This window comes from Gorilla gorilla, chromosome 7 (assembly GCF_029281585.2).
Source record: "Gorilla gorilla gorilla isolate KB3781 chromosome 7, NHGRI_mGorGor1-v2.1_pri, whole genome shotgun sequence".
Taxonomy (NCBI): domain Eukaryota; kingdom Metazoa; phylum Chordata; class Mammalia; order Primates; family Hominidae; genus Gorilla; species Gorilla gorilla.
The window spans coordinates 115,319,901-115,338,954 of NC_073231.2; the positions used below are offsets into that span (position 1 = coordinate 115,319,901).

At 37.5% G+C, this 19,054-nt stretch overlaps 1 protein-coding gene across 1 annotated transcript in view; it reads left to right on the plus strand.

Annotated features, from left to right (window-relative positions):
• The window catches only part of PKHD1L1 (PKHD1 like 1), a 171,545-nt gene that overhangs the window by 140,704 nt on the left and 11,787 nt on the right, over positions 1-19,054 (plus strand). Inside the window, exons 68-73 of the mRNA XM_063709440.1 lie at positions 1,442-1,607; positions 4,773-5,005; positions 5,209-5,376; positions 7,887-8,044; positions 12,280-12,415; positions 15,243-15,584. Coding sequence (XP_063565510.1) covers positions 1,442-1,607; positions 4,773-5,005; positions 5,209-5,376; positions 7,887-8,044; positions 12,280-12,415; positions 15,243-15,584 — 1,203 coding nt within the window. The remainder of the gene's footprint in view (positions 1-1,441; positions 1,608-4,772; positions 5,006-5,208; positions 5,377-7,886; positions 8,045-12,279; positions 12,416-15,242; positions 15,585-19,054) is intronic.

A 19,054-nucleotide genomic window follows, 5' to 3' on the forward strand; every position in this document is an offset into this window, starting at 1 on the left:
TCTCTTGTCAGTTAGGCATAGCTACTTAGCTACTTGTGGTAATGGACGGGAGTACATAATCTCTCAGGTGAGGGAACTCTCAAGTGGCTAAAGGCAATTCTTTAGAGAAGACAGCAGCTGGCCAGGTGCAGTGGCTCACGCCTGTAATTCCAGCACTTTGGGAGGCCAAGGAGAGTGGATCACTTGAGGTCAGGAGTTTGATGCCAGCCTGCTCAACATGGTGAAACCCCATCTCTACTGAAAAAATACAAAAATTAGCCAGTCATGGTGGCAGGCACCTGTAATCCCAGTTACTCAGGAGGCTAAGGCAGAATTGCTTGAACCCAGGAGGCGGAGGTTGCAAGGAGCCATGATGACACCACTGGACTCCAGCCTGGGCTACAGAGACTCCATCTCAAAAAACAAAAAACAAAAACAAGAACAAAAACAAACAAAGAAAACAGAAGACCGCAGCTATGAGTGGTTTGCAGCCAATACTTATAGGAGGAACTAGGGGTTGGGTGCACTGGCCCAGTAAAGGAGATCTGGGCAGGGCACAAACAGCATCTGCTACTGTGATATTTTCTTAATACTAATCTACAGGTTTGTATTCCTGTATATAGACTGTTCTTAGGAGAAAATATAATTAAGAAGGGGCATAGATAAAACATAACTGATTTAAGAATTTTAGAGGTCACCTTTTGCTTTTCTGTTTAGAGTTATTGGATTTCAAGTATAATGGAGATTAAGTTTTTGGATCCAATCAATTTTCTCTTTTAGCCACGTAATATATACAAAGAAGCCAAGGGAAAAATAGTGGTTCATTTATCTTAGCTGGATAACAAACAACCCCCCAAATTTAGAGACTTTAAACAACCATTTAGCTCATGATTCTGTGGATTGTCAATTTGGGCTTTGTTTAGCTGGATGGTTTTTCTACTGGTCTCACCTGGTCTTGTCCATTAGGTGCCATCAGTTTACAGGATGGCTATGGGCTGGTTAGTCTAGGATAGCCTTACTTCCATGTCTGGAGGTTGGTGCTTGCTGACAGTTGGTGCTGGCCATTAGCTGGGGCGATAGGAGTGATAGAGCCACATGTATCCCAGGCTTACTCATATGTTGGAAGTCACAGAATTCCCTGGAACACTAAGAAAGAGCAAGCTCCAATATGCAAGCACTCTCCAGATCTCTGTTTATGCCATGATTGCTATTGTCCCATTGGCCAAACCAAGTTACATGGCCAAGGCCGGAGAAAATATGGGAGATCATTACCCAGTGATATGGATATTGATATTGGGAGGCAACAGGCTACAACAAATAGTGGTAGACTTATTTACCATATCAGGCAAGAGCTCCATGTTTAAGGTAGTGACAAAAGATGTGTTTGGCAGAATGTGCATTAAATCTGATTTTATCACTTTCTTTAGAGAAAATAATCACTTATCTATTATTTATGTTTTAGGTTCAACATTTGTTGGATTTAAGAATGTTTGTTCAGGGGAAACTAATGTTATATTCATTACTAACCCTTTAAATGAGGATTTACAGCATCCAATCCATGTGAAGAATATAAAACTGGTTGATACCACTGAACAATCAAAAATATTTATACATAGGCCTGATATAAGGTAAAATACATAAAAATTGTGGTTTTTCTATCTTTATAGTTTTTCATTCTCACTTCCTCCTGCTCAAGATCTGAGAAAGTTGGCATATTAAAATAACTGCCAGTTTTTATGATACTTTAATGAGCATTATGAAAATTAAGACCATTTAATAATGTAAATCTAAATGTTCTCAGATGAGTTTTTAAAACTGGGCTTTAATATATATGTTTTCTCCCATTGCTTTTTTTGTGTGTGAATCATCAATAACATCATCATTGTTAAATATGAAAGCTATAGATGGGGTCTGAAGTGTGTTATACATTAATATCTTTCCATTTAGAGCAGGCATAATGTGCCTGTAGTTCTACCTACTCAGGAGGTTGAAGCAAGAGGATTTCTTGAGCCCAGGAGTTTGAGGACATCCTGGAAAATAACTCTGCCACTCAGGCTGGAGTGCGATGGTGCTATCATGGCTCACTGCAGCCTCAAACTCTTGAGTTCAAGCAATACTTCCACCTCAGACTCCCAAGCAGCTGAGACTACAAGCACAAGCCACTATGTCTGGCTTAATTATTATTATTATTATCATTATTATTTTTGTAGAGACAGGGTCTTTCTATGTTTCCCAGGCTGGTCTTGAACTCCTGGCCTCAAGGGTTCCTTCTGCTTTGACCTCCCAAAGCACTGGGATTACAGGCAAGAGCCACACACACAATTTTTTTGTTTGTTTCTCCAATAACAGTCATTAATAGATAAGAGATATCTCTTATTATTTCTTCCATTTTTCTTACCCTTTTTGGTTACCTATTGCTTCCAAAATATCCTATCACAGGTACCCCAAATGTACTTGGAAATTAAATGTCAGCCATTGTAATCACTGTGATTATAAATACACATAAACTTAGAACAATGATTTTCTGATCACAAAGGTCAGTTGGTGTCAGGACATTTCCAGAAGCGATCATTTAGATTCTAAGTCATAGAATAATATATCTAATAATTCCTACTTTTTATTAGAAGTACAGACCAGGAATTTAGATATAAGACAATACTGGAGGCAGAAAAAATTTTATTACTGATCTTTGACCATTTTCAGCTTAGGGGAAGAGAAAAGGAATTATGTTCTGTATTTAAATAGGCATCTTAGCCAGTCATTGTGGCTAGTGCCTGTAATCTCAGAATTTTGGGAGGCTGAGGCAGGAGGATTGCTTGAGCCCAGGAGTTTGAGGCCAGCCTGGGCAACATAGGGAGATACCATCTCTACAAAAAATTAAAAAATAAAAATTAGCTGGGTGTGGTGGTGTACACCTGTGGTCCTAGCTACTCAGGAGGCTGAGGCAGGAGGATTGCTTGAGCCCAGGAGGTTGAGGCTGCAGTCAGCTGTGATCACACCACTGCACTCCAGCTTGGGCAACACAGTGAGACCCTGTCTCAGAAAAAAAGTAGGCACCTCTTCAGATAAATATAATATTTCATAAATTGTTTTACTTCATCTGATTTTGCTTTGCTGACAGCCCAACGCTTACTCATTTAATTATTGTTGAATTCAGTGTTTGGGGGGTCAATAGAGCCCCTCTTCAGTAGGCAGTTATTAGCTCTTATTTAGTTGTCACTGAATCTTTCAGATTCAACATATAATTTTAGTTTCTAAGTCCTGAAGAAAATACCACGTTTTCAAATATGATTTTTCTGAGTTCTGTGCTTGCAGGTGATGCCATCAGTGCTCTCCCAGATCTTTAGGGGCAGTGTACCCAGCCCCCAAATGTTCTCAGTGTTGGCAAATAACAACCCATGGCTTTTCAGAACTTTGCTCTTAGCCAAATAAAACTAGCCGTAGGAGTCCAAAGTGCTCCCTCCCACCAGCCTGTAGTCCCTGTAAAATGACTGACTGATTCAGGAGTACAAGACTGGCTGCTTTGTCTTAAGGTGGCAACAACTCTGCTGTGCGGTTCATATGCCAGAGGTTTTCATGGGATCAGATTAAAGCTAGTGGATAAACCACTTCTCTTCTCCCCCTTTTGAGAGGATTCTTTTGCTAATTTGCTTGAACAAAAATCCATATCTCAGGCTTTATTTCTTGGGAACCTAGACTAAGAGCCCAAAGCCACAACATAAAAGACTGCCACTGAGCACTCTACTCACAGACTTGCTTACAAAAGTACATTGCACATATTTGAATACAACGAACACATGAACTACAAAAATATTTATTAAAATCCTTCTCTAAAACTTGTATATTATGTAAGGAATAACTTGTATTAATAGCTTCATATCTTTCTCATAGCAAAAAGGGAGAGCTATTCTAGATACTATTTAATAGATCTGAGCTGTCCACTATTATTTTGTTACTATAACTCTGCCCATGGTATATATCACGGTATTCTGTGAGTATATTGTATGCATACCATTTGAATGTATAGTACCTCACACATTAAGTAGCTATTTTATTATTATAATCAGGTAACAATCAATCAACACTCCAGGTAACTCAAGATGAGGCCAAAATACCATCTACATTTGAACTGCATGATGAGTTTATCTTACCTCTTACTTTTATCTATAGAATGGTTACTAAAATATGTAGCATAATAAACACAATCCAAGTATATCTATATATCCATAAACAAAGGTCTATAAGAATATATACTAATCTGCAATTGGTGATGAGCCTAAAAGATTAGTATAGGAAGGTGATAGGGATTGAGCTTTTAATAAATCTTTAGATTATTTTATAGTAAGCAATACTTTCATAATTTTTAAAGACAAGAAAGGAAAGGAAATAATAATAAAGACTTCCCTGCCAACACAGGAATTTTATATGTCCTGTATAACAGTAATCATTCACCTACTCTCTGGAGCAATGTTAGTATGTTGTGAACAATGCACAAATAAGAAATCTATCATTCAACAATATATAGAAAAGTGGAATTCTGATTTTATATCCCACAGGTATGACTTGTCGTTTTGAAATGTTAATGAATTCATAATCATAGACCAAATCAACACAATGGAAATGCAGACCTCATTATAATGCAAATTACATAGGCTACTTGGTCCCACTTTGAAATCTCTCTGAAATAAAATTCAATAGATCAATTTTTTTGGATACCCTCTAAGTAAATATTCAAGTATATTCATATTGCTCTCTAGAAACAATGAACTGAATAATTCAAGTTTTCTCCACAGTAAGGTCAATCCATCTGATTGTGTAGACATGGTTTGTGATGCCAAGAGGAAATCTTTTCTTAGAGACATAGATGGCTCCTTTCTGGGGAATGCTGGTTCTGTGATACCTCAAGCAGAATATGAATGGGACGGAAACAGCCAAGTAGGAATTGGAGACTACAGAATTCCTAAGGCGATGCTCACATTCTTGAATGGAAGTAGAATTCCTGTCACTGAGAAAGCACCTCATAAAGGTTTGTTGGATCTTGCTTATTCTGTCGTTAGGCCTTAAACTCATGAAACAAAATATGTGTTTTATTTTTAATGACTTGTCTACTCAACCAATAACTTATATTTTCTACTTCTTAAACTAGCATAACAAGAAAAAGATGTTATAAGGATTTTTTTGCAAAGAGATTCTGTATTATTGCTAAAATATATATACATATGTTTCTAGGAATTATTAGAGATTCAACCTGTAAGTACCTTCCAGAGTGGCAGAGCTATCAATGCTTTGGGATGGAATATGCAATGATGGTTATTGAAAGTCTGGATCCTGACACAGAAACTCGAAGACTTTCCCCAGTGGCTATAATGGGCAACGGTTATGTTGATCTTATTAATGGTAGGTATTCAATATGAGTAAACTACAGTTACTCAAAACATTGCTTGTTATTAAATGCATGAAGCCATCTCATAAATTATTTACCCCACACAACTAGCAAACATCAGGCCTTGTTTGCCTTCCATTTGTAACAATGAGCAATGTGCAGGGGAGAGACTTGATCCTGCAGTACCTCATCCAGGAAAGCAAGGACAGTTATTTAAAATTGGGCATTAAAATAAAAAGAAGGAGGGGAAGAGGGATGGAGAGGAGGGCAAGAAGTAGGGGAAAAGTTATTTATGGAGTGATCTTCATACTTTATTGATAAGGTGGTATAAATATTTTAAAGAAAAAAAGGTCCAAGTATCTCCAAAAAATACAATTCACCTAACGTATATTAAAAACTGATAATGTGTTATTTGGAATACCTGACAAGCAGTATTCTCAGCCTGCTCATGTTTTATGCTCATGAATCTTTGGAAGACTTATCTTGCTATCAACATGTTTTTTCGTCTCTAATTCCTTTGACTGTCAAGACCAGCTGGTCAAGCTCTAGCATCAGGTTTCTTCCATTCTGGTCTTAGGAGGCTGTAGCAGAGAAGGAAGGTAATGGCCTCCATGAGGATGCAGATCAGCTTAGGAGACCAAGGCTTTTTGAATAAGATGAACTTCTAAAAGGTACTGAAAACACAGGACAGGGATTCATCGTATATCCTTGAAATGACACCAGGGGCTCAAAACTTAGTCCCTAAACAGGCTTAGATTAGGATCTTTCATGTGCTGAAAGTGTACATAGCTTGGATTAGATAGATTTATGTGCCCTTGTAGTGTCATAACATGTACTAAAATATTCTAGAAATCAATAAAATATAACAGAATGAACTAAATCAGGAGTATTCCAAAGTTTCATGATTTTAGGACTCTCCTCACTTCTCCCACCCCAATGTGTGCTATGCCTGGTTTCTGTGACCTGCAGTTAACCCAATTTTAGATGCTGCTTTTCGGATTGTATGAAGCAGAGATCATGAGAACAACTTTAGAACTGTCAATGAATAATGGAGTAATAGAAGAGATCTTTCCCAATAGCTCTGTTTTATATGGTGAAAAAGATTTCATTGTCTTATTTTTACATTTCCCTTTTCTGGCAAGCAATACAAGTTTTCCATTTATGACAATGACAAGACATATTTCTTCAATATGAATTTAAATTTTAAAAAGTGACTATCAATTTAAAGGAGTCTTATGTAAATGATAGCAGCACAGAAAAATCATGAAGGTGTTAGAAGAATCACTGAAGCTTGGGATGTGCTATACTAGATGGGAAAAAATTCCCCAAGATAAAAGTTACAGAAAATCACTGAAGTTTCCTTTTGAATATTAATATTAAATTTTATTTATTTTAAAAATATGACTTTTGTCTCTAAATTTTTATGTTATACATAGATATTTCTTTATGTTTGTTTTCAAAACCCACAAAGAAAGTATATTTAAAAGTAGGATTTATATTTTGTATGCTAAGGAAAAGGTTAGGCTCTACATGAACTTTAGAAATTTATATTGATTTAAAATTTGATTGAGGTGTAGTTATAAATATTGATAATACTTCCAAGTAAGCTAGGAAATTCAGAAAACCTAATGAATAAATACATCAATACAATCATTCCATATTTCACTCAATGTTTTATATATGTATAATCTCAGCCACTTTAAGTGAAATAGAGAAGTTTGTTATAAAAGTCATTTTAAACCTGCTCAGAAAATGTTTGGATTCAGGTAGAAAAGCATTCACTATCTCTTGGCTTTCTAGAGGGTTTGATAGAGTGTTATTTCTTAGGTGGCTTCAGTTCATTAATGATGTCAACACTCTAATAGTCATAACTGTCAACAAAAATTTCTTAAAATTAAAATGGAGGAAAATTAATTACTTGATTAGACGAATGTGTTTGTTGAATTTACAAATTAACTATTTTTTAAAAACAAGTGCATGAGTGAAAGAACAAATTAATGAATCAATGGTTCAGGCATTCAAATGTCCATGTTTTCCAGGTACAGAGCCTATTGTTAACAAATTAACTCTATTATAGCACATTTCCTAACAAAGAGCCTGAGAAAGTTCAATTCCCACTCAAGCTTATATTTGGTAGAGAGGAGAAAGGATCGAGCATTTTCTTCCTCACCATGTGGCCTAGGCTTGAATATTATCATTAAAGAAGAGATATATGGAAATCTACTATTTCTATCAGTGATCTTCCAATACAAATTCTTATTAACACATTAATGTACCCTTCTTGCCCAGGGCAATGTAAAAGTAGGGTGATAGGAAGAAGTTTCTTCCCTGCCTTCCTTTTTAAGCCAAGGTTTGAGAAATAGCTTAGCTGGCTGGGTAACGGTGGATGGGTAATAGGTATAAATGCTGAACTTGCATTTGAACTTGACCACTGCAATTTATTTTTAATACAATTACTCTTCAGATTTTATACTAATAAAATGCATGATATAGGAGTATGCACTTTCATTTTGCATGGATTTAGGCCCACAGGATCATGGCTGGTGTGCTGGATATACATGCCAGAGAAGGCTGTCCCTGTTTCACAGCATTGTGGCTCTGAACAAATCTTATGAAGTTTACTTCACTGGCACCAGTCCTCAGAATCTTCGACTGATGTTGCTCAATGTTGATCATAACAAGGTAGGGCAAGATGTCTTAAGAGTAATTGCTGTTGATTATTTGCATGTTATTTCTATCTGCTAAGGCTTGTACCTCCTCCCCTGTTCTAACATTGTCAGCCTTACAGCTCATTTCCAAGGGTGCATCAGGGTACCACTGAAATTATTATTAGCCTAGACAGTTTTCATCAACCTGAAGGTACAAGTACCAAGCATCACCATCATCCCCTTGCCATATGCACTTGATTCTGGTACTCCATACGTGAGGCAAACCTAAATTTTTATTTTTTTATTATTATACTTTAAGTTTTAGGGTACATGTGCACAATGTGTAGGCCAGTCACACATGTATACATGTGCCATGCCGGTGCGCTGCACCCATTAACCCGTCATTTAGCATTAGGTATATCTCCTAAAGCTATCCCTCCCCCCTCCCCCCACCCCACGACAGTCCCCAGAGTGTGATGTTCCCCTTCCTGTGTCCATGTGTTCTCATTGTTCAATTCCCACCTATGAGTGAGAATATGTGGTGTTTGGTTTTTTGTTCTTGCGATAGTTTACTGAGAATGATGATTTCCAATTTCATCCATGTCCCTACAAAGGACATGAACTCATCATTTTTTATGGCTGCATAGTATTCCATGGTGTATATGTGCCACATTTTCTTAATCCAGTCTATCATTGTTGGACATTTGGGTTGGTTCCAAGTCTTTGCTATTGTGAATAGTGCCACAATAAACATACGTGTGCATGTGTCTTTATAGCAGCATGATTTATAGTCCTTTGGGTATATACCCAGTAATGGGATGGCTGGGTCAAATGGTGTTTCTAGTTCTAGATCCCTGAGGAATCGCCACACTGACTTCCACAAGGGTTGAACTAGTTTACAGCCCCACCAACAGTGTAAAAGTGTTCCTATTTCACCACAACCTCTCCAGCACCTATTGTTTCCTGACTTTTTAATGATTGCCATTCTAACTGGTGTGAGATGGTATCTCATTGTGGTTTGATTTGCATTTCTCTGATGGCCAGTGATGGTAAGCATTTTTTCATGCGTTTTTTTGGCTGCATAAATGTCTTCTTTTGAGAAGTGTCTGTTCATGTCCTTTGCCCACTTTTTGATGGGGTTGTTTGTTTTTTTCTAGTAAATTTGTTTGAGTTCATTGTAGATTCTGGATATTAGCCCTTTGTCAGATGAGTAGGTTGCAAAAATTTTCTCCCATTTTGTAGGTTGCCTGTTCACTCTGATGGTAGTTTCTTTTGTTGTGCAGAAGCTTTTTAATTTAATTAGATCCCATTTGTCAATTTTGGCTTTTGTTGCCATTGCTTTTGATGTTTTAGACATGAAGTCCTTGCCCATGTCTATGTCCTGAATGGTAATGCCTAGGTTTTCTTCTAGGGTTTTTATGGTTTTAGGTCTAACGTTTAAGTCTTTAATCCATCTTGAATTAATTTTTGTATAAGGTGTAAGGAAGGGATCCAGTTTCAGCTTTCTACATATGGCTAGCCAGTGTTCCCAGCACCATTTATTAAATAGGGAATCCTTTCCCCATTGCTTGTTTCTCTTGGGTTTGTCAAAGATCAGATAGTTGTAGATATGCGGCGTTATTTCTGAGGGCTCTGTTCTGTTCCATTGATCTATATCTCTGTTTTGGTACCAGTACCATGCTGTTTTGGTTACTGTAGCCTTGTAGTATAGTTTGAAGTCAGGTAGTGTGATACCTCCAGCTTTGTTCTTTTGGCTTAGGATTGACTTGACGATGCGAGCTCTTTTTTGGTTCCATATGAACTTTAAAGTAGTTTTTTCCAATTCTGTGAAGAAAGTCATTGGCAGCTTGATGGGGATGGCATTGAATCTATAAATTACCTTGGGCAGTATGGCCATTTTCATGATATTGATTCTTCCTACCCATGAGCATGGAATGTTCTTCCATTTGTTTGTATCCTCTTTTATTTCCTTGAGCAGTGGTTTGTAGTTCTCCTTGAAGAGGTCCTTCACATCCCTTGTAAGTTGGATTCCTAGGTATTTTATTTTCTTTGAAGCAATTGTGAATGGGAGTTCACTCATGATTTGGCTCTCTGTTTGTCTGTTATTGGTGTATAAGAATGCTTGTGATTTTTGTACATTGATTTTGCATCCTGAGACTTTGCTGAAGTTGCTTATCAGCTTAAGGAGATTTTGGGCTGAGACAATGGGGTTTTCTAGATATACAATCATGTCGTCTGCAAACAGGGACAATTTCACTTCCTCTTTTCCTAATTGAATACCTTTTATTTCCTTCTGCTGCCTAATTGCCCTGGCCAGAACTTCCAACACTATGTTGAATAGGAGTGGTGAGAGAGGGCATCCCTGTCTTGTGCCAGTTTTCAAAGGGAATGCTTCCAGTTTTTGCCCTAAATTTTTACATAAAAATAATGTACATCCAAAACTGATCACTTGGAATTATATACTTAGTCTTCAATGCTGCTATTACTTATACATTTATCAGAAATACACCTTTGGAATTTACTTCAGAGACTGCAGCATGTTATTTTTAATATCTTCAATAATGTCAAGTCTTTGCTAGAAACTGAACTCAGCCAGGATCATTAAATTTATATTTAATAAGTATGAAAAGAGTATGAGTTTAACCAGTAGTGTCATCACTCAGATTTTCTTTTCTAAGAATATGAGACTTTAAAGTCCCAGGGTGTTTAATGTGAAGAAAGAATGCTGATAAGGTGAAGCAGAGAAAGGAATAAGGAAAGGAGGCACCAGCCCCTTTCCAGGAGACAGCAGTTCCATCCCTTCGCTCCAGACAAAACCTTGGAACCACTCTTGACTCCTCTCTTTTGCTCACATTCCTCATCCAACCCATCTGCAAGTTGTTTTGAGTCTGTCTTCAAAATACCAGAATCTGCCCACTTCTCACCACCTCCACTGCTACTATCCAGTTTGAGCCTTTCCTGGATCATGGTAATTGCCTCCTAATTCCTCTTTCTACTTCCACCTTTGCCCTTCTATAGTCTGTTCTCAACTTAGTAGCCAGATACCGTGAAAATATGTCAGATCACGTCTCTCCCATGCCCCAAACCCTGTAACAATTTCCCTATCGGTCTCTGTCCAAGAGTCAGAATCCTCACCATGGCCTATGAGGCCCTATGGGAATCTCTCCCATCCCTGAGCTCTCTGGCTTCTTCTACTCCTCCAGCCCCACTGAGCTCCTTGCTGTTCCTACAGACACCAAACATGCTACCCTCCCGGGCCTATGTTTCTGATGTTGCCTCAGTCTAAAACATTCTTCCCTAAGTGGCTAAAGTTCCGCTCTCCTCAGATTCCACTTTCTCAATAGGCCTCCAAGATCACGCCTCCTTGCTTGGCTCTCCCAAGTTACATGCACCCTGATTTACTTTTTTCTTTTCTCCACAGGATTCATCACCATCTAACATGTTTCCTACTTTACCTTTTATTATTTCTATTTTTTGTTTCTCATCACTCTTGAATATAAGCTCAGAGAAGCCAGTGGCTCTGCCAGCACTTAGAATACCACATGGCTGAAATAGGAACTCAAAATTTTCTTTTGTAAAAAATTAGAAGAGAATATTTTACCTCTAAAAATGAGAATGGTGACTACAAAGTAATGTGACTGTTAATATTCTGAGCCTCTGAAGATAATATCCAAAGAAGATTCCAGAACTAATGTATAGCTTATTAAGCTCCATATTAATCCTTCCCTGCTCTTGGAAAAGCCAGTCTCTTTATGATCATAGCTGAGAGCATGAAATGTAAGCAATATAAACATGAAAAATGAATAAAATTGAATCAGAGAGGATAGTTATTTTGACATTTATTAGTCTTCCTACCAAATTTTTCTCAGAGATAATCATTTTTTTTCCAACATTAAGTACCTAATTTTGTGTGGCTGCATTATATAGAGTATAGCTAAGTCCCTCTTTCCCTGCTCCTGATATTGAAAGCCTGTATTGTTCTTTGTTGTCTTTTAAATGAATCTTTCTTTAAACTTAGAGATACTCCTCTAATAATTTCTCTTATTGTACTTTTCTACTAAGAATAGTCAATTAAGGGTTAAGTTGTACTATCTGTATGAATGGTTGAATGTAAGCCCATTTTAAAATTTTAGTTCATCCCTTATCCCAAATCCATAAAACTTAGTTTTAATAGTTTGCAGAAAGTATACAATATTGAAGGACGGTTTAAGTTCTAAATTACAAATATTCTATTTTGTTGCTTTCTTAAAACTTTTTTTTCTTTAATAGGCTGTTCTAGTAGGAATTTTCTTTTCCACACTTCAACGTTTGGATGTCTATGTGAACAACTTATTGGTCTGTCCAAAAACTACAATATGGAATGCCCAGCAGAAACACTGTGAACTTAATAACCATCTGTACAAAGGTATTGTCTCAGAAAAAATAAGTACACATGGAATATGTACTTATTTATGATATTTTAAGTGTCTGATTATTAGTATTTTTAATTCCTTATCTATTGATGATGCAGAAGAAAACAAGTTTTTAGCCATAGTCCACCAAATACTAAGATGTGTTCATTTGTAACATGAGTGTCTTGAAAGATCACTCCTAATGGAACTTATTTATCTGTGCACATGCAGATATGAGTTTTTGTTTATCATGGACATTCTTTTGCTTCCTAAGAATGTTTTCATTCTGCATACATTGAGTTCAGTTCTTCCTATGTCTAGAAGAGATTTTGCTTAAAAGTTTCACCTTATCTTGGCTTTACTTCTATTTCATAGAAGTTAGAACCTAAATTAATTGGCAGTCATAAGAATTATTGCCAAGAAAGCTAATATAACATCAACTGAAGGTTGTGAAGTAAATATGATAAAATAAACTTGTGTTAAATGAAACATATGGAAGAGGCTAAACTTATTCATTGACCGATATTTGTAAAACCAGCATTTATCTCTGCTTATGTAAGTCTTTTTGTTAAACAGGGTTCTAATGAGGCCAATAGCATACATTCCATTCCACATGGGCTACTCATCGTCATTTTCTGATGTGATCCATATTCTTGGCTAACCATTATATAGATGTGTGTGGTAGATCATAATATGAGCTAGACTTGAAAATATGAATGGGTAATCTGTTTGCTTTACCATTTATAGAAGAAGTCATATTCCTACTAATAACATGAACTGCTAATGTTTCCAGAGACATTACTATATTTCAGGCACAGCTCTACATGCTTTATATGTAACTCATTGTTACTATATCATAGTAACTCTATGAGGTAGGCACAGATGAGTAAATTGAGACACAGGAAGTAATTTGCCAAGATAGTGGTCTTAGTTCAGTCTGCCATAACAAAATACCACAGATTGAGTGGCTCAAACAACAGAAATTTATTTTCTCTGGATCTCTGAAAGTCTGAGATCAGGGTGCCATGATGGTCATGTTCTGCTGAGGGTTCTTTGCTCGGCTTGCAGATGGCCACTTTCTTGCTGTGTCCTGACATGGCTGAGAGAGTGCAAGCAAGCTCCCTGGTGTCTCCTTTTAGAAGGGCACTAATTCCATCATGAGGTCTCCCCCTTCACAATCTCATCTAAACCCTATTTCTTCCCAAAGGCTCTCATCTCCAAATATCATCACCTTGAAGATTAGGGCTTCAACATGTAAAATTTGGGGACACAATTCAGTCCATAGCAGTCTCAAGCTGGTATGGTGCACAGCAAGAACTCAAAAACAGTCTAGCTGTAAAACCCATGCACTTAACCATTATGCTATATTTCCTTCTTTTAAATTAAGAGAGTCAGCGTTACTACTTTTTATATATAAATAGTTGTGTCATGAATCAAATGGCATTTATAGCTTAATTTTAATAAATTGTTCACTCTTTTCAAATAACAGATATGGTACCAAGCACAATATCATTCAGAGTTAGGAAAATAGGAACTATCTTCATAGGCAGAGAGTTCCACTAACATATATTGAACCCAGACAAATGCTGAATTGTATAATTAATAGTGGAATAAGGCACTTAGCTTCTTATCACATTTCATTGTGAGGCTTATTAGGAAAAAGAAATTAAAATTTTAAAAGGAGGAGGGCATTTCACAGTAATGGAAAAGAGCAGACATAGATATTAATAAAACATTTCCAAAACCGCAAAATATGTATAGATCCACAACACAGGGATATTATTTTGTTCTCCATAGACAGAACGTAATGTAAAGAATTGATAATGTAGGTGCTGAAGAGCCAGAAAACAACTCCACCACTGCCCTCTTACAGATAAATGTGTGTTTTATGGTAGTGGTAGTGGTGTTTTTCTGAAACAGCATTGCTTTTAAGTGAACGTTTTGCTTTGGCACTTGGCATGCAAAATAATATCCCTGTGTTATGAACCTATACATATTTTGGGAGTTACCCAAATGTTTATGATCTTTGTCTCTGCTCCTTTCATTACTGTGAAATTCCTTCTTCTTCCTAAAATTTTAATTTCTTTTTCCTAGTAAGCCTCACAATGAAATGTAGTAAGAAGCTACATATCTCATTGTCTGGGCTCAATAAGTGTTAGTGGGTTTATTAGCTCTTAGAAATTGTTGATACTCTGCCATAAAATCATACATATATTCATTCATTATAATGATCTCAATCACTTTTGTAAAATTCAGTTTCCTAGCAGAATTTGTCTTGCATTAGCCAAACATTTTTCAGGCTGAAATGTAAGCCTGTTTAGTTGGTATGAGATTCTTCTGAGATGTTTTAATATATACTTCATTTTTATTACACAGTTTTGTCCTTAGTTAAAATAGAAACACTGAATTGTAAATGCTCTTTTAAGAGTTGGCATATAGCACTGTATAAATTAGATAGCTAGTAAAGTTAAATTTATATTTTTAAATTACCAAATGCCTTCAGTCAAGGCTTTAAAATTATGAGCATGTGAATAGTGTACAGTATAGGCTCCTGGGATCATAACTTGATTTGTTTCTCATTTATACTGCATCTATATAGCTAATTTTTTAAAAACAAACAATGTGTAATGATTATTTGTGGTATTTTTTAAAGGAGTGGCTTTAATTTCGCAGGTCAGTTCTGTAAGTGTTTTTGTTTTTAAAAAGGTATGCTTTCTTACGAAAGAATGATAAAGTTGAATTTGGGGGACTTTCTAAATTCAAACAAACATTAAGTAACGCATGTTGATTGTGATAATATAAAATACTTAGCTGTGATGTTCTGGCTTTTTTCCTTCATAGACCAATTCCTTCCTAACCTGGATTCCACTGTCCTTGGTGAAAACTACTTTGATGGAACCTACCAGATGCTTTATCTTTTGGTTAAAGGAACTATACCTGTTGAAATTCACACTGCCACAGTGATATTTGTTTCTTTCCAATTACCTGTTGCAACAGAAGATGACTTTTATACCTCTCACAATCTGGTTAAAAATCTTGCCTTGTTCCTAAAGATACCAAGTGACAAAATCCGTATCAGCAAAATAAGAGGGAAGAGTCTAAGGAGGAAGAGATCCATGGGATTCATAATTGAAATAGAGATTGGAGACCCTCCTATTCAGTTCTTAAGCAATGGCACCACAGGTATGAATAACAGGTGTTTGAGATGGAGGAATGCAATTACCAAATCCATATCCATAAATAACCTGATCAGGGCTTGGTGAGCCTGGCCTCAGGAAATCCCATCAACCCCACATCCTGAACCCTCTAAGTGCCCAGAGACCCTTTTTCCTTCTTTGCTCCTGTACTACCAAACTGTTTTAGAATTGGAAGGAGTTTGAATCTCTGTTTTGTTATTGTGATGATTAACAAATTCAACAAAAGAATTTGATCTAATATAAAAAGATCTGGGAAGACCTACTTAAGCAAGTGACCTTATAGATGAGAGATTAAGGATGAAGATAGTCAATGAAAAGACAGAGGAAAAAGAGTGTTCAGGCTATGGAAACTGTTGGTGAGAGTTTGGTGCATTTGAAGAGAGGAAACAGGTCCAATTGGTCTGGTGTGGAAGGAGCCAGGAAGGACAAGCTGCTGGAGGTGTAGCCGAGGGGTAGACAGGTGCTAGATGTGGAAAGCTTTGGAAGTCAAAGGAAGGACTGTGGATGTTTTCTTAAGAAAAAGAGTAAATATTCTTGGATATTCTGAGCAGTAGATTGGTGGGTTAGATTTCCACAGAAAAGTCACAGATTCACCCCAAAAAGGGCAGATGTGCAAGTACATAATCTGTCTTTATTTCCTGTGACTGAGCGAATCATCCTCACATGCCATCATCCCCTCTCTGTGTCCCTCACTTCCTATTTTTTATCAGAGATAAAAAATAAGCTCAAATGTCCCATCAGAGAAATCTCTGCTGGCTGAAATCATTTCCTTAGGGTCACTCAGTTTGGGCACTTGAGTAAATGCTCAGCTCTTCAAATTTTCTCTATCCATCTGCTCCTTTCAAGTTGGGGTCTGAATACCAAGGGGCTGTTCTGGCCTCCGTCCTCATGTTATCATCTTGTCTTCACAGCCTCTGGTACAGAGTGGGTCATCTTCTCTGCTCTACATATGCATCTCTTGAGGTACTACTGAACTTTCCTGGTCTTCTGGGATGCAATAATATCCCCCACTGCTAACCTGCAACCATGCCTTTGTCTTCAGTGGTCAAGCACAAGTACTCTGATCTAGGTGTACCCCTCCCCAAGAACAGGAAAGGCAGGTATCTGTCAGAGGAAGATCTACCATCCAGTTAATGAAGCTTACACTTCAAGCCCCCACACTGATACAAGTCCTGGGAGGGGCTTTCACTTTCAATACCTTAGGAGAGGTCCTCATAATGTGGTCAAATCATTGAATGTTATTATGAAAGCTACAAAGGTATGATTTTTCTGCATTCCTTTTCCTAAAGAGATCCTCCAGACATATATAAACTGCAGCCCCACTAGGTTGGGATCTACCCTATCTACCTGTGTTCAGTCACTTTATCATTAAACTCCCAGACTCTGTGTAAACCTGGGTACTGGGTGAAGTTCTTACTTTATGCCACTAGAGATCTTCACTCGTTTTCCCAAGAGGTTTGCTTCTAGGCATTGACCCTATGCACCTACCACATTATCACTCTGGAATTCTATCAGCTAAGCACGCGGAAGTTTCTTCCACTGGGGGGATAAGCCTGTGGGAAGGCTTGCCTGCGTGGAGGGAGGTGTTTATAAACTCTTGGTTAGAAGAGCGTAGGAAGCCTAGGCTTGTGTTGCAACCAGATCTCCCACGATGTTCTCTGCCCAGAGTAATAGTTGACTTTCCTTCGTCAGTTCTGTACTTACTTGGGCTTACAGGCTCAGGGTTTGGACTCAGCATGACTTTGCCTGTTACTTTAGGAGTTGTAAAGGGCCCATGGCACATATACAGATTACTCACCTACTCTTAGAAATCGCTGGTGAGCCCTTACGTGTCGTGAGGTCCAAAATTTACCACACTAGCCACTAGATATCCAAAGAAACTGGGATTTATTTCTTACATGTGACATACATTTCCCCACATACAATCCCTCCTACATCCATCCCCTTAAAGCAGTTTTAGCTTGTTAGATTTATCCAGACAGGTATAAGACCACTGAAGAATGTAGAAGTTAGGGATGGTGGGAGGGACAGGCTAATGGCACATTTTCTAGACATAGACTGCGATAGTGTTTCAAGTCTCAAGGAGAACCCTACAACTTGGTGAATCACAGCAAAATGTTGAGAAGTGGCAAGAAAGATGTTCATGTAGTTATACTCCTGGCTCCTTATAGCTTTTATATAGTATCAGGATATCCAGAAATTCCCAGATGTCCTAGAAAGGGGTTACCTATGTATTAAAGGCATTTATGAGCAGACAGAGTCCTACAGCCAGGAATAAGAGGCCTTCAAGTTAAGGTCTTTGGTTTCTAGATGGCAATCAGCAGAAATGAATGCCCTCACATGTCGAACGGTCAGCGAGAACCTGTTAACAGTGCAGACTGCATCAGACCTGCCACTCCATGCCAAAAACCAGTGAAGACAAAGTAGTAATAGTAGTGCATGGACCTGAAGCAGTTCTGTACTGCTACAGCTAGATATACAAGCCCTCAGACGTGGGAGACCTCCTTGGAGAAGGCTGTTTCTGGAGGGAGTATGAGGAGAGGGATGAATCTGAAAGACTGAGCCTTTTTCCAAAAGAGTCTGAGTCATTCAAAAGAGTCCTTTTAAACTGACAAGGACTGAAATAGCTCAGGACTGTGGGGTTCATAGTGTCATGTCAGACCTGCTGGCCCAAGACGTTACCTCCTTCTTCCTGAGCACTCTAAGCCTTATGGCTTAACTTTAATAGAAGAAACTCAGTGATTTGATTCCTTAAGGCATGACTCTGAATATAGAAGGTACAGGATACCTAGGAACAAGGGGTTAGCAAGGCCTGCAACACACCAAAACATTATCCTGGTTTACAGTTGTTTCTTAAAAGATCAGTCTGACTCCAGAGGCCAGTTTAAAAGTGATTTTAGTAACCCTGCTGATGTGGCTTTAATTAGGATTTTAACAACAGGGACAGAGAGAGTTAGAAATTGGTAATGGATTAGATGTGGTGTAGTGGAGAGGTGAAGGAGCAGGGATTAGGCAAAACTACTAGGCTTCTGAAAAAAGAAATATGGTGCATTAAGGTACCACTTTTTAAGGTAAGGAGCACTGTGGGGGCAGAAGGTTTAAGAGGAAACCCCAGACCTGCCATGCTAGAAAAGGGGAACAGAAACTATATGTAGTGTTAAAAGTAACTGAAAATTGTCAAATGTCCAAAGCAAGTAACAATTGGTTAGTAATTTAATAACTTTAGCAACTAATATATTAATACATACACATAATATGATCGATTCTAACAATCCTTCCATTCCAAAATTAACACTTTATTTTTTAAAATGACACATGATCATAGAAATGCATGATAATGCTTCATTGGTAAACAAAGATTGGTAGGAGAAAGTATTAAATTAAGAGACATATATTCTCCCACTATGTTTTCATTCGTTTTTCTTGTATCTGTTTTATCTACCTTTGTTTTTCCTT